Source organism: Cinclus cinclus, chromosome 2 (genome assembly GCF_963662255.1).
Source record: "Cinclus cinclus chromosome 2, bCinCin1.1, whole genome shotgun sequence".
Classification (NCBI taxonomy): domain Eukaryota; kingdom Metazoa; phylum Chordata; class Aves; order Passeriformes; family Cinclidae; genus Cinclus; species Cinclus cinclus.
The window spans coordinates 27,508,438-27,525,311 of NC_085047.1; the positions used below are offsets into that span (position 1 = coordinate 27,508,438).

A 16,874-nucleotide genomic window follows, 5' to 3' on the forward strand; every position below is an offset into this window, starting at 1 on the left:
TATCCCTTTGCATTTACATATACCTAGTACTTTGAATGCTCTAGGTCATCATTATGTAAAACCAGAAAAGGGCAGAATGTATCTGGAACTATTATTTCAGAAAGGCTGAGTAAGAAGCCTGATTTGCCCTCATTAAAAGAAAAATTCCCCACAAACAGGATTATTAAGAGTATTCTTATTTGACATGGTTATTAATGAGGAGGAGGAGGGAGAAGACTGTACATTAATGAACTTCACAGACAATAATTCTCTGGGAAGATCTGGGGGCTCCAGCAAGGACAGATCATTGGCTAAGTGGAGTGCAGTGGTATTGTTGACTGAAACTTCTAAACATTGCATCCAATCCTCTCCAAAACCACTGGCCTCATGGGACAGCGGTTTTTCATTGCCAGTGAGGTTTTTTTAAACTTGCTCCCATTGCCTCTTGTCCTGTTGGAAAGCAGCACTGAGAAGAGCCTGGGCTCCTCCTCTTCATTTCTCTCCATCAGGTTATTTACACACATTGTGAAGAGTCAAGGAGGACTAGGTGTTGATGGTGAAGATCTTTGTTGCTGGACAAGCTGGAATAAAGCTGTGTTTGCCACAGAGTGTGGCTGAACTGGCAAGAATGAGGGATGCAGGGGAGATGAGTGCAGAGCTCCCAAACACAAGGACATGTCCTCCACATCTCAGCTGAGCAATAAAATGAGACAAGTGCAGTTGGGTGAACAGCATAAAGGTCCTGACATTTCAGAAATCCTTTGCTGTTTTGCCTTTAATCAATCTGTACTAAGCCTCAAATATGAAAAGAAGTGCTTAGGGCAAAGGTGAATTTCATTTTAAGAGCAAATTACTTTGATGATTGTCGATTTGCCAAGATTTCTTCAGGAAAGAAATGGTATTATTTCCAAGCTCCTGGCATGGTCCTAAAGGTCACAGCTCACGACAACTCTCTTCCATTCTAATGTTCATACAATAAAAGCTAAAAGCATAAAGATGTTCCTGCTGCTTCTCAGTACCACTACATAAAAGTCTCAACAATTGAAGTTGTTTTGTGTTCCTGGAGCTTTATTGTAAAGGTGTAATGAAAATGGATCACGAAAAGCTCATTGCCATTTTGCAGGATGACCGTTTTACTTGTATTTATCTCCCTTCCCTTCTCTATGCAGTAGAGTTCATGCTCCTTCTCAAACCAGTCCCATCACTTCTAAGTGAGAACTTCTACCCCATGTTCACAATGAAGGCTCTCATAATTCTTCTCATAAAATACAGTACAACTAGAGTTTTGTGGAGACTGGTGTAATGGAGAGACGCATGTCCTCACCAGGCATTAAATCAAGAACAGTATGATTTGTGTGGGTCCAGAACTGACCTCCGGTGGCACCTACACAATAGCCTTATGTCAGATTCGGCTTTTTTTTTTTTCCCGACTATCGGCAAGTAGGCTACGAAGCATCATTACAGAATATTCCACAGCTGAGGTGTGTCATCATTTTGGGGTCCACCGTGAGCTGACAGATGCAGCGTGCACTGTTGTGGGCACAGCTCCCCGGGCATAGGGCTAGCCCTGATCAGTACGGTGCAAACCCGCTGAGCGCATACTGTTAACTCCACTGTGCTTCGCTGGATGAAACTGGGCGACGGGAGCCCAGCTGCTGGGTGGACAGTGCCATAAATCCCGGAACACTTCGCCAGCATGGACCCAGCGCAGCCTACTGGCCCATCCCGCAGGGCCGGCGCGCTGCCCTGCTCTAACCAACAGCCCAGAGGTAACAGCTCCGTGCCCTTCCCCTTCCCGAAGCTCTGCCCAGCTGTCACCTCAGCAGGCACATCGCCCCTGCACCTCGCACGCAGCTCCCCAGTGCCGAGCCCGATCACCGCGAGTGACCCGGACCGAGGCACCTCGGCGCCGCCTCCCTGACAGCGTTCTCACACAGCCCCTCATCCCGCACAGCTCCCATCCCAATCCACGGAATCCGGGCCGTGCGCCTGCGCTGAGGCCGCGCGCGTTTCCGCTTCCCCGGCGGCCGCTCGGGAAGGAGGGAGGCGGCGGGATCCCGGCTGCTCTCCCCGGAGCCTGCGCAGGAGCACCACATCGCGCCTCCCGTCCTCCTTCTCCTTCTGCTCCAGCTCCAGCTTCGCCAGTGCTCGACCGCCGCTCCGCTCCGCGCCCCGCCCCGGGGATGCGCTGCGCGGCGGGCGAGGAGCGGCATGGAGGTGGAGGAGGCGTTCCCGCTGGTGGGGCAGATGGGCCCTTACCAGGTGTACCTGTGCGTCCTGCTGGCCGTGCTCCTCCAGGTGAGAGGTCGCCCTTCCCGCCCGCTCTTGTCCCGAGGGGGAAGCAGTGCCGGGAGGGGAATGCTCTGGGTGCGGTGGACAGCTGTTCCCAAAGTGTTGGGTGCATGTTCCTTCGGTGAGTGCTGCACCGTGCGAAGGCTGGTGTGGGAGGGCTTCTGCTGGGGGCTGCTGGTGGCACTAACAAGTCTTCCCCTCTGGATCTGCCCTGTTGCGATGTGTTGCGGTCCTGGGACACAGGTGGCCTGTGCCCAAAGGCAGCGCTCAGTTCTGCAGAGTGAATGTGGGGCAAGCAGCTGATGCTCTCTGTGCCGTATTGCCTGAGCAGTTACACCTTGTGGCGCTGGTGGAGCAAATTAGGAGCTGGTCAGGTGAAGGGCTGAAGTTAAATTGAGGTTTCCGTGGCCTGGAAGATGTGGACTTCTGTAAGAGGCTGTGCTGGGAGTCCTCTGCAACCTAGAGTTTATGGGCTAGACTGGGAATTTCTAGGTTGCCTATGGCTTGATTATCACTAATAAAGTGGCAGGTGGCCACTGATACCTCAGTGTGCAGAAGCTCTCATGTAATCATCTGAAAGGAGGTGATTGCTTATGGTGCTTCGATTTGCCCTGACTTAACTCTTAGAATACAGGGGCAGTGTCACTCCATTAGGTATTTGGATGAGGCCCTATATTTTGAGTAGTCAGGTTTTTGAGATACGAAGCTGGAAACCTCTAAAACTTTGTGATAACAGTGGGGTCCAAATTAACAGTAGGGTGCGAGAAGAGAACACCCTTCTAGTGCTCTGGAAGAGACACACACTCTCTGGAGAGAGAGTTTCAGTGACTGCATGAGCAAGTGATGTGCTCTGCAGCCATTTTTGTCACCTTTCAATGTTGCTTCATCTTTGTGCATATCCTTGTGAAGGCAGGGAAGGAAGACAAGAATAATACGTGTACTCTCACAGTCAGGTGTAGGATTGAGGTATGGTTTGAATCTTGACAGAAGTCTGCTTTACCCCATGTTAGCATCAAAAACTTCATTGTCATGAATTCAACTAGGCTGACAAGTGCTGGGTTACTTCCACTGTGGAAATTTAATAGTTGCAGGAAGGAAGAGGGGAACTTAAATGTCCTCCCTCCTCTGTTGACCCATATTTTGTACTAAAGAACTTCCAGTCATGAGCTGTGAGACTGAAGATGTCTTCTCCTGGCAACCCCTGCTTCCCCTAGATTGGCTGAAATATTAAGAAGCTTTATGAGATGACCAGGGAAAATTCAGATGCCCAGTCCTGTTGGATGGGAGCTCTCCACTTGATTGTAAAGTTATGGTAATAAACAGCAAAAGCTTTCTAGGTTTCTATTTCCTTGCACTGGATTTTTTTTTATGCTGATGTAGCTAATTAATTCCTTAAATTTAGACATTGCTTGTTCTGCTGACCAGCTGGCTAGAAAATGTATATGTTCACTGAATATTAAGAATTAAGGTAGCAATAGTTATTTCTTCTTCCCGTGCTAGTCATGTTCTGGAATGAACTGCAAACTATGACAAGTTCTCTGAGCTTCCAGAGTTTTTAGTATGGGTCATTTGTTCTGTATTGTTTGTGTTCATTTGTTTTGTATTTAATGGATTGACTTGCATTTCTCATCAGAGAAGTAAGCAGAGAAATCTTTGCAAATCCTGGAACTAATTCAGAGTAACTAAAGAAGAAAAGATAGCAGGTTCGCAGGTCTGTTTTTTTTTGTCTCGTGTTATTTTTAGTTCTTGAACTTTACCAGTAAGTATCATCCTCTGACTGGTAGGGTTTTTTTTCACTTCAGATCATGCAGACACAGGAGTCTGTAAGGAGTTTAGATGTGAACCTTGTTGTCTTTCAGTTCATGAGTAGATGTGGACTTATCCAACTGGTTCCTAATTGGGTGGTTTTGTGTTCCTTTATTGGTGCCAAGTTACATAATGTGTCACTGGGATGTGCGAGAGCAAGACTGAAGGCAGGTTCCACAACTGGTGTTAGTCTTTTGTCTGATTTATCATCAACCTTTGGAGGATGGACTCAAGGTAAGTAATGTATCTTGTGTGTGTGATGTAGATCTAGGTAATCATGGGCTTCTGTAGTGAATTAGATGCAGCATATGGCAGCAGAATGAGAACTCCTGGTAGTCTGTATCACTGCTGTGCCATGATTATTTCATTTTATTGCTAATTTCCCTATCCCTTTCCATATGCTCCTGCAGTTGCCCTATATTTTTATGTTGGCCTGTTGGTATAAAAAATATTTTTACATTCTTAAAGGTAAGAATACCCAATGAGTGAAAAATATTTGTCTTGCTGTTTCAAGTCCCTTCATCTTTGTTGTCAATATCCAGATCTTAGACTCTGTGCTTTCCCTTTTTGGTAAGATTCCCAGCAGATGTACTTGCTTTCCTCGTAGGTTTTTATGCTTTTTCATCTCTGCATGTTGCTAATCCCTTTGAATTTCATACTTTATAAGTACTTTCCTTCATTTTACTGGTGGTTTTTTTTTAAAGTATGAATTTCTACAGTAAGCTACTTCTACCATGTAGCCTTAGTGATACACCAGTGTATCTGGTCTCTGAGTTCTAATTAGACATAGTTAGGCTCGTAGAACTTTTTTGAGTCAAGCTCTACCAAACACTTCTGTCTGTAGGGATGAGACTTTCCACATGTGTCAGTTTTCAGGTGGGCTTGAATGAACTGATACTTGATATGCAGAATGAGCTTGCTGACATTCTGGCAAAAACCTCCAGGTTGATTGTAATTCAAAAAATGTTCTTCTATGTTATCAGTGTAAAACTAGATTAAGTGTAAGTCTTGTGGGCTCCTTCTTTCACCTTCCCTGATTTCTGTTATTCCTCTGCTGCCATTACTCATTAACCTGCTGTATCAAGGCATGCCTAGCTTATTCACTACCAAGTTAATAGGAATTTGGAAGATTTTTAGTGTATTCTGTAGCAGTGGTTACTAACTTCATAATGGACTGACAACAGCTAATGTAGAGAAATGTTTTTTTCCAAATGACATGGAATTGCAGAAAGACCAGACTTACCTGAAGAATGTGAAGATTGACTAATGATGTGAAAATAAGACTGGATTAGTCTTGCATGTCTAGTATATCTTTAAGAAAGTGAGGAAGAAACAAAGGGAGCTGATAACTCTTAAAATACTTAGGACTTTATTTTGAGCTAAAAGTAAGTACTTGATACCTGTTGATTACCAGAAAAATTATTGCAACCTTTTGAAGAAATTACACTGAAGTATTATTAAAGAATCGTTTTTTGGTGTTTATTTAGTGTGTGTAGCAATATGAGACAAAATCCCACACCTTTATCAGATGCTTGAGAGCACACAAACATACTAAAAATGAAAAGTTTCTTTTGCTTTTGTGGTTCAACATATATGGTTGAACAAGTCTGACCTGTGCCAGTGATTTGGAGCTACAGGATTGCCCAAGCCCAGACTGGGAATGGAAATGTGCTTTTACTGTATCTCTACTGAAAGGCTTTAAAAAACACATTAAAATTTAAAGGGGAGTTCTTGTTTGCACAGCTGAAAAGTTAAGTTGAGTAATGTGCATTGCACAGTAATATGGATAACTACCAAGGGTGGTTCCCATCCATCTTAGGAGCTCTTTACTAACTGGAAGGAGGATGTAAAAGCAGTTAAGGTAGTTACATCAAGTTGCTTGAGATATGCCTTTGCCTTAAACTGTTTGTGATGCAGTGCAGCTGTAATGAGTGGTGTTGCAAACATCACTTTACTATTGACAACAATATCATGTACGACTTCTGTCATTACAATATCCCAGTGCAGAAATATGGTCTTTAATCATCCCATCTGCACAAGTGTTTTGAGGGGAAGCACATTCTGGAGCATGTGGCTTAAGTAATGCAGGCTCATTTCAAATCTCTAGAAATAATTCAGAAGAAATAGTGTCTGCCTTCAGTCAGGATGCAGATGTGATCCCCTATGTAGCCTTGCTTAACTGTTTCTTGACATTTCTTATCTATGCCCTGTACATACTCTACCTCTTTTAATGGCATGAGACATCACTTTGTAGTTGCAACGACAGTAATGAAGTATTTTGTCAGTGAATCTTCCTTTGCTTGAATCTTTTAAACTTTTCTTTGAACCTGTCAGAATTGATCATACATTGAACAACTTATTACCAGTCCTTCATGATGTGTACTATTTGGACTTTATGTGAATAGGAAGAGCAAAACAAACTAGAAATGTAATGAACAATTTAAAATTAAGAAAGGAGAGGGATATTTCACAAATTGCATTACAACTGTGGTGTAGTGTGCTGCAGTTGTTCCAGGGGCATGATGACAGGTATGAAGTTTACCCAAAATTACTTGCACTGTAACTTAGATACAGTTCAAGTACAAGTGTCTGTAAGGTAAGTGAGCAAGGTGGCAGATACAAAAAGGATTTTCAGAATTTCTGTTTAATCTTTTTGGAGTTTGATTCCTCAATGTTTGGTGTCTTTTTCTGCATGTGGGGAAAAATATAAGCTTTAAGTCTCTGTGATTCTCAATAAAGCAGTTGCAGAATGTGTGTTAGACACGTGCAGCCACTTCCGTGGAGGAGTTTTCAAATGTGGCACGAATATAAACATAAAAAGTGAGGACCCAAATGTTTTTCTTGAGGAAAACTTTCTATTCCTACATCTTTTTGTGCATTGTATCTTTCCATGTAAGTATAATGAAGGCTTTTGGAGTACTTGCATCACTGAACGTAAATCCTTGTTCTGGTATAACATACTCCTGTTTGGGAGGACAAATAAATGAGGTAGGTATAAGTATGTAAGGTATTGATGCATAAAAATGTTCTGCTACTCATTCAGCTAAGAATATTTCCATCTGAAAGTTGATGGAACTTTTAAGTGAAGACAAATCCTACCATTTGCTTTGATTGGGTGGGGGAAGTCTTTCAAGAAAAAAAGGTGGTACTTGGTTCACGTGTGACATTTGATTTCAGTGGTGCTAGCCAACAATCCTTGGTCTCTACATCCTTCTTTCAGATCCATAACTAACTTCCTTAAGAGAGACAATCACCTGCCTTTAATGATACTACATTTAAAACCTTAAAAACATGAATGCAGCTGATGCAGACATTGCGGTATTTTCTGCAGAAAACCTGAAATAACGGTGCTGGACTGTGACATGCCTTATTAGCAGTGGGGTCCTTAACTCTGAGATATATTGCAGAAGTCTGGATGCTAACAGTTGCTTCCTTACTAATTAATTTTAAAAATCTAACTTGCTTCTGTTTGTTTTTCTCAAAGAGAATCCCTAATGGAGGGAAGTTAGGAACAGGTGCCTACATCTTCATCTTTCCTTAAAGTTATGTTGTGTCTTAATCAAACCAGTGCATCATTCACATACATTTACCTGCTTTACATTTATCTGCAAGAGTATCATCAGAGCAAGCTTGAGGTAGAGAAGAAACGTGAGCTTTACCTTCAAGACCTTCCCTTCTTTAGCTGTGTCTGAACTATGTGAACTGCAAAGCATATGCAGCTGGGCTCTTATTTAGGTGTTTTTAAGTGCTGTTTACAGTTGCTGAATATTATTGCTCTTCTGATGGTCACAACATTCACTCTGACACTAAACCACATGTTCTAGAAGTGTATAAGCACCTCTACTCAGCTTCTGCAATTTAACTTACAAGGCTGGCTTCAGCTTCTGTGCAGTTCAGTGCAAAAAGATACCTGTTCAATGTGCTATTGTAAAGACCTTAACAGAACTACTGCTGATGGGCATAGCAAGAAACAGGAGTTTTGGGAGAGGCACAGAGCAGACATTCTGAAGGCTTACCAGCAGAGGGAAGGTAGAAGAGTGGTCTGCCTATTAAAAAAAAAAAAAGCAACCCCAAAAGCAAACTAAAACCCAACTTAAAAAAAAAAAACACAAAACAAAAAAAACCAACCAAAAAACAGAAAGGTGGCTACATGGTGTGTAAGGTGAAGTTGTCAGAAGGAACTCTCTCTGGGGCTCTTTACTGGAGCTGTGTCTGAATGCCTTGATTTTTGTGAAGTCTCTTTAACAACAGGGAATGGAAGGTGCATGCAGGCACTGTCAGTAGTAATCGTCATCTTTGTGTGGGCTGTGGGTGAAAGATATGGGGAGGTGTTTTCAGATTATTAATAATAAAGTAGTTATTACACAGAATATTTGGAGCAATGGGGTGGTATTTGGACTCAGTGGGAGCTGAAGCAATCCCATCTTCTGCTATTTGCCTTTCAGCTTTGCAAACTGCAATCCATCTAGCCAATCTGTCCTCTAAGCACCCTTGGAAGAGCAGCCTGGGAGTTAACAGGCATAATTCTGCTGGGTAGCAAACACCGTGAGTTCAAAATATTTGTATTATGATACATTATCTCCCCTTCCTTCTTTCCTGCCCTGGTGTACACAGAGTCGCTAACTTCTCATGTTTTATAGGCAATAGATTACCTGTGTTTTTCCACTAGCAATATCAAGGCACTCCTCACTGACACGTCTCCATTTTAGAGACTCTAAATTCCTTTTCTCTTGGGTGAGAGAATTAGTAGGTGTGTAATTGAACTCAGAATAGTTGTTTCCCATTTGGCATGAGATAGTTTCTCTTTATTTCTGACATAGATAAAGCTTTGTGTTCTCAAATGTCTTTGTTATTTTAACTGGAGTAGTTAATATAACTACTTCTTTAAGACAGTGTTTCTTGTGTACTGTTTGCATTAAACAATACCTCTTTGTTTTTTCCAAGTGTTAGCCCAGTGGGACTGGAGTCCCTCTGGAGCAATAACGTTTGTTTTCTAGATCTTGTCTGTTTACAGTATGATCTCTGACTAAGCTTGCAGTTTACCCTGGTTAAACATTGTATTCACCTGGTCATTTTTCTAGTTGTGGTGGGCTCAGGGTGAAAGGGTGTCAAGAATTTGCCTTGGAAGGCTCCATGAAGTTTTTGAGATCCTGGTATAAGGAAAGATGGAGACAGTTGTTCGTGTAGCTTGTAAAACTTTGTAGTGTGATGTTTAGTTACTGGTGTCTTAAAAACATAAAAATACCAGAGTTCTTTAATATCTTTCAATTTGTAGACCCCTGGCAGACTTCCTCCTGAAGAAGTTATGCCCTTTTACAGAGAATTTAAGAGTGCTGAAAAAGTTTTGTAATTTTTAATTACTTTTCTGTGCACTTTTAAGAAATAATTTAGAGAATTCTGAGGCCTCTAGGCTGTAAGCTGAAAATCAGTGGTTTAACAAGTTCCATGATGAAATCGGGAAAATGTATTTTTTTCAGTTCTGTAGCATCATGTTAGTCTGAAATAGTAGTAGACAGAAGACATTTTTCAGTTTAAAAAACCCCGTAATCAAAATACAAGTGGATTTAATTGCTTACCCTCAGGCAGGTCATTAAAATGAATAAATAAATGAAAGTAGCTTATACAAATGTCAGCATTGTCTTTTAGTCTGGATGCTTAAACATAAACTTTTGAAGTAATCAGTAAAATTACCAAGCTAAATGCTTTAGCCAAAAATATGCTTTTCTTATAGTCTTAGCAGAACTGCTTCTCTGAGACCAAGATGCTCACCCAGTATTCCTTGGCAGTGTCTTAAAACGTCATGCAAAGATGAGGACTTTGATCTCTTAAAATACTTCCTGTGACTCAGATAAGTTTGTAGCCAACACACGCTAGAAAGTGCAGAGAGAAAGAGGGGCAAACATGAAATGCAGACAAAAGAATAATCATGCCTGTGGAAGCAGGAGACTAAACCCTGCCTCATACTTGTCAGCCCACAGTTCCTGCTTTTTTTGCCAGCAGTTGCTGACTTTTTTCATGTTACCCTATAGTACCATTGGGATGGTACACTCCTGGGCTGCTTTGCATTATATTAATGAATTGGAATAAGAATTTACAGCACTTACTTGTTTTTTCTTTTCTAAGTCCTTTTCCTCAGGAAAGAGTGAAGTGGCACTTTGGATGTGATATGGACGAAACTATGTACCTGGTATTTGACTGAGGAGTTGTGGCACTTGATTGCACATTAACGTAATTTGATTTCCTTAAATATTCATGTTGAAGCAGAGGTAGTATTAATAGTGCTTTTTGTAATTTTGTTTCATTTGTATTGCATTGGTTCTTTAACTTACCAGTCTGTGAGCTTTCTTTTTGCCTTGAGTTTTTAGAGGCAGAAAAATAACACTTCCAACTTCATTATTCATGTTCAGAGACCTGTCAGCCTGTGCTGTGAGTGAGGGTGCTGTGTTCTCGTGGCCCGGTCAGGCAAAGGTGTGTACACAGGAGTCATTTGGACAGATGTTGCAGAAGGCTTGTACAGTGAAGGTATTTGCTCTTCAGATGCCAGTGTTTACCTGTGAGAAGTAAAGCAGCCCTTGTCTATGAATTGCAGCAGTCACCTGACTCCTGGGCACCCACGCTGAGCAGGAACAACAAACCCCTGCTGCTGCCACTGCCCACACAATAACACTGGGCATGAAACAGAGCTGAGAGGTGTGTGTTTAGATTATTTAGAACAGGAGGGAGAAGATAGAGGGGCATTTTCCATAAACCTGTAGGAGGCGAGGCTCTAACAGTTGTGGATTACTATGCAGTGTTTGTCTTCATTATAGATACTAAAGATTTCCTAGAATGAAGGTTTTTTTCTGTGGGTTCTGGAGGCCAGCAGCTTCAGGCTTAAAAACTAAACTGTGTAGGTTTTCTCTGTTTCTCTTCAGAAACCCTAAGTTCTTTGAAAATAAGTGTCCTTCCTGTCATTGATAAATAATGGGTAATAACCAACATTGGTTACATTCTGCATGGGAGGTAGTTCCTGTCAGAGTGGATGTGGGCTAGGTAAGTAACTGAGATGCCATGTTCTTCTGCACATGGTGATTCTTCGTTTTAACTGTAACAGCTTTTCCTTTTGCCTTGCAGTGTTCTCCCTCCTACTGTGCCAACAGGAGGGGAAGGATGCTTTCATGGAGGAATATGTTGTCAGCAGTAAATAATAACTTTGCAGCAAGAAGATGTTGCAGGGCTTTTCTACGTAGGAGTTATGGAGGATAAAACAATAATGTGAATTTAAAGCCAAATCACCCTTTGGAGATGACTTAGAGCAGATGAGATCATCAGATTTTCAAAAATTAGATTGCCCTCCAGCTTCTCAGCTGCTTGTCATGGGTTCAGAAGAAATTACTCTAATCCTGAACTGTACCCATCTCTTTAACAAAAGCTTCTACAACAGCAAGATCATTCATTGCTCTTCCTTAATTTCTGTCTTTCCTCAGGGTGCAGTTTTAATGTTTCTGTATTTAAAAGATCAGAAGCTACTGTCTTACTCATTATTTTGTTCTGCAATGAGTGCTTCAGCTGATACTTGTCTAAAATGACCAGGCTAGTTGGGAGTTGCTGATGAGATGACTAAAAAAGGTTGAAAGCTCCTCTTCTTAGAATTGAAGCCTTGCTTTTGTTTTTTCATTTGTGTTTCATAATGGGTAAATTATGAGGTCTAAAAGAGTTTCTTAAATTATTTTTGTGTTTATTTTCACTATACACAAATGAAACTTTAAATGAATTCTCCCCCTTCCTTGCTAGTCTTATAAATTCTACATCTTACTTGGATGTAATTTATTATGGAAATGAACATCTGGAAAGCTGGTCAAGACATGGCAGGGACTTCTATTGACGTTAATTTTATGTTAATTTCAGAATCTGTTAGTGAAATAGCTTTAACTGGCTAACTAAAATCCCTTCTACTTAGCAGGGAATGTGAAAGTTTACAGATTTTTAAGGCATTGACTTTTAATAAATTCTCTTCCACCACAGGCTTCTAATTTAGACAGACTATAAAATTTTAACCTAAAGAGAGTATTAGCAAACAGGAGAAACCTCACCTAACAGAACTCTGAGCATCTCATCATCAATGACTGGGAGCTGGTGCCTTGTCCCTCTGTGCTTGGAATTAATTAATACAGATCAGTGCTGGGAATTTGGTAGGGAACTGTTAACATCCATATAGAGCCAATGAAAATGTTTTAGGAGCAGGAACTATGCACTAAATGACATATATTTGACTTGGGTTATATTTCTATTTGATTTGTTACTGTTTTATGTTGTTCACTAGTCTGCACAACTGTGTTACTGTTAAGTGCAAGCATTTAGAATTCTTAAGGGAGGAATCTTCAGATTCATTAACACAACTCTTACTTAAATGAAAACTTTATTTTGTAATTAAGTCTAGGGTTTCCTTCATCATGTTTTTAAAATAATTTCTAGAAAATGTTTCTGACCTTCAGAATTATCAATGAATTTTGAGGGGTGTTTTGTGGGCTTTTTGTTTCCACAATGAAATTAATGGAGTTTACTGTACCTCTTACCCAAATTACAAGGCAGGTGCTCACTAGGAAGGAGAGTTTTGTGTCAGCAGTGACTCAGTGAACTTGAGTATAAAACAATACTATTTAATAATATCAAAACACATCTCCACCTTCATATGGTTTCCTGATTGCACAAATTAATTGAAAGTGTTTGTATCTTCGTGATATCCTTGGTTGCCGCACCCACTAGGATGCTGAAGGCTGATTGTTGGGGGTGTTTTTTATTGAAAAAACCCTATAGGGTTTCTCCATGTGCCTGCAATCACTTATTTTTCTATTCAGTTTTCTGTAGCTGGTTTTACCTGGTGCAGAAATGTAAAGTGTTATGTTTTCCTTCTTGAAACCAAATGCCTTGAGGATTTAATTTCTTGATCTACTTCAAAAGTATGTCTATTATTTCACAAAGCAAAAGCAAGGGTGTTATCACTTAGTCCTGACACGTAACTGTCTGAGTGAGTCAGAGGGATGCACCACACATCATAATTCACCTGTAATTCTCTTTTCTCAGTAATTTCAAGCTGTTCTTGAGAGTACTGTATCCACACATCCCTAGCAACATGGCCACTCAGCTTTTTAAAACCTCTTTTCTCATGTGATCTTAGTCATTGCCTTCTTTCCCATATGAGTTCTTTTACTTTTCATTGTTGTTGATCTAGAAGTTCTTTAGCTTAAATAATAAGTTAACTGTATTTTTCCAAATTTCTTCTGATATTTGATAATTTTAATGGAAAATAAAAAGAGAAGTATTTTTTTAAAAAAATATTTACCTCCTGCCGCTAAAGTAGCAGTTTATCATGTAGAATACAAAGAGGAGCTGATGTGAAAAATTGCTTTCAGGTAATAATTTGGGGCTCTGTTTTAGTTTAGTAATAATTCTTATTTAGATCTGGGTATAGCTCCAGCTGCTCAGCTGTTGTACAGAAGAGAGCACTAATGTCTGGTGTTGCTTGCATCAGAATTTGGAGGTCCTCAGGCTGCTTTTTTTTACCTATGGTTCTCCTAGTTTTGTGAATTATTTGTGATGTGGCCTTCTGAGAGAACACACAACCTATGGGTATATTCTTCCCAAGAACGTGGGGAGGAGATGCTGGGAGCAGAGCAAGGACTGTTCAGGGGATACCTAAGTAGGGTCTGAAGCATGGAGAGGCATGAATGAGGGTTTTTTATGGAGGAAGGGGTTTGTTTGTTTTGTTAGGAACCACTGTGCCGAGTTACAGTTCCTCAGTGAGGGCTTGAGATGAAGCTGTTTTATTTGGAGAGTGTGTGGGGTTATAACTAGCAATGCCTTTTGTCTCTCTGAAGACTTTATGATCCATCTTCTCTTGCAGGATTTGTGCCACTTCTGTGTTCATACAGGTCTCAAACAATGGGGTTTTAAGCTGTAGTTGTAATGTGACCTATGAATGTTCTTCTGAGCAAGCAGCAGCAATCCAGCTCTAGACCAGGCTTGAAATGTCCAGGTTTCCAGAAGTTTTATTTATTCTTTCCTAAACAAAAGCGGCTGTTGATCACTGTTTAGGCCTTGTGCCTATTTGTGTAGGCATATTGTGTAGGTATATTAAAAATACATGTGTGTGTGTAAACATGGTTGTCTCTGTCTCTAAGAGTAAAACAGGTCCAACAGAAGGTAGAAAGCCAGCAAAGAATTAATTTTGTCAGCACTGGGAAAGATTAGATATGAAACCATGAGGAGGTGATCTAGTCCAAATTACCAGATTAGAGGAGTGAACAACACAGGTGGGAGAGGACGTAAGAGTAGTATACTTACATTAAAGAAGAGGGGGTTTCTTCTCCTTAATACATCTAATAACTTTTCCTCCATCCATTATCTGTGCCTGCTATGGGTGTGAGTTTGAGGCTGTCTGACTGAGGGAAAGATGTTAAGAGGGGGACTTCTTTTCTCTCAAATATCCCTTGCATAAAAAGTGCAAGAACCACTTTGTTAAAGCTGCGGTTCTTCAGTGTGTGCTGTTTGGTAGACAGGGGCTACCAAATGAAAGCAGACATGTTGTGTAGACAAAATGTCATGTAGATGTGACATTTCATAGCGGTAGAAGGCAAATATAAAAATAGGGATATTTTTAATACTGATTTGATCTGGCTGTGGAGGAGACATTGCTTGGATTCAAGCTGAGCATCTCTGATGTTTTTTGTCTTTCATGCCAGCTCTATGTGGCCACTGAGGCCATCCTCATCGCATTGGTGGGTGCAACTCCTCCCTACCACTGGGATCTCCAAGGACTCTCAGCTAATCAGAGCCATGGCAACCATTCCGTGAGCGAGCAGAGAGCTTTTGGGGAATGGCTTCTGACTGCCAATGGCAGTGAGGTGCATAAGCACATACACTTCGGCAGCAGCTTCACATCCATAGTCTCTGAGGTAAATCTGAGATGTGTTTTGCAGCCTCGTGTGTGAGTAGTAAATCCTACTAAGATGGTTTTGGGGGTCTCCTTATACTGCTTTTTTCTTGCACAGTAGTGCATGTTTTGATTAGTAAATGAAATGTGCTGCTACAGTTACCACACAGGTGATGTGCTTGTGTCTTTACTGAGCTAGCTTTATATTTCTATGCAGATCTTGACCAATGTTCTGTTCCACCCACCATTTCCATGTGGAGGTTATATATTGCATCCTGCAGCCTGGTTCCACATTTGAGCTGGAACCATGACATTCATTTTACTAATTTGCTCAAAATCCTTTATGGACTCCAAGCTCTTTCTGGCCATCCCCTTGCTGAGCTCCAGTGCATGTAGCACATCCATCATGCAATTAGCAAGCACTGGAGGAAGTGACTCCTGCAGTCTTTGTGACTCTAGATGCAAGAAAATGGGCAGTGGGGGGGTCAGGTGGACAAAGCAGCTCACTCACATTCTATTCCAAAACAAGCTTTGGCTTTATTGGCATGGCCTCTGTTTTTAAAGTGACTTCTTTCATGGTCTAGCCACAGTCCCTGTAGGAATGATTCCAGACTCTGCACTGATGTGTGCAGCACCTGCCCTTCCTGGGTCTGTCAGTATCTGTTAATGTCAAATCGTTCTTTACAATGGCCCTGAGTGCATTGGTTACAAGGCCTGAATATAGAGCTGAACTGTGGAGTCAAGTGTAGTGCCCCTTGATAGTTCATGGCTATTGTCCAGAGATATTTATGCTATCTAAATTACTCATGTAAAGCAGTTTATTGGTTAGGAGCATGTTAATAACAATGGCCAGCTTTGGAGTAGTACCAAGCCGTTGTGTACAAAAGGCATTGCTTCTTATTCTGGCAATGAAGAGGATATAAGTACTTCTGATATAATTTAAATTAAAATTTTAATCTATAGTAGATTTCTTAAGCATTATTTAAAACTCAGTAAAGTTTTTTAATTTTCTCTGGGTTTTTTTGTTTGGCTGTTTTGTTTTGTTTTTAAACTTGCCCAATCTTTTACTCTCTTAAACATTCTTGTAGAGCCTAGCGTATGACATAGATTTTATACATATCTTTATACATTTTTGTTGCATAAATTAGTAGTGAGGTAAAAAATAAAACCTGCTTGAGCAATAAAATCCCTAAAAGCACTCCCAAACCAAAAAAAAAAAAAAGCAAAAATCACCAACCCCAAGGCAACTTGTGTAGATTCTGCTTTCTAATTCTTTAGTGTATGTTTCAGTAGAGGCCCATTTGGATAAAATCTTTTTCCCTCCTCTGTTTACCTCTATTAAAATGCAGTTTTCGTGAATCTGTTAGCTGAATGTTTGGCATAGTTGAAGGTTATGTGCTAAGCACAAACATTTTGAGAGAGAACATACATATCTGGAGAATATTTCACCACTAATTCATTATTAATCTAATCTCATGATTGATGGTAAAGATGTTTATTCCTACATTTAAAGAGGCTGTGTCAGTGCTTAACCTTGTGGCATCACTGATAACATGGCCATTACAAATTTACACTGAAAAATACTCTGTAAGAAGCTTGATTTGTGAATAAGCATATATGGAGCATGTTTTTACATAGAAGAGAAAAGCCTTGAGCTCTCTAAAGGGCTTAGAGGTTGAGATAAATGTTGAGAACAAATTTTACTTTGCAACCAAATTATTCCCTGATCACTGAATGATTCAGAAAGCATCTTATGTCAACAATTTTCATGTTGGCAGCTTTTAAAATTTTTATACCAAAAGTTAGGGCATGATTCGTGTAGCTATTATAAAACAAACTGACCCTGTTATTTCAGGATAAAATTAATCTTGTATTCAATTATTTT

The 16,874-nt window shown here is 40.6% G+C and overlaps 1 protein-coding gene across 1 annotated transcript in view; it reads left to right on the plus strand.

Moving 5' to 3' along the window:
• Window positions 1-2,190: 2,190 nt before the first annotated feature.
• The window catches only part of SLC22A15 (solute carrier family 22 member 15), a 30,968-nt gene continuing 16,284 nt past the window's right edge, over window positions 2,191-16,874 (plus strand). The window contains exons 1-2 of the mRNA XM_062512846.1: window positions 2,191-2,277; window positions 14,799-15,011. Coding sequence (XP_062368830.1) covers window positions 2,191-2,277; window positions 14,799-15,011 — 300 coding nt within the window. The remainder of the gene's footprint in view (window positions 2,278-14,798; window positions 15,012-16,874) is intronic.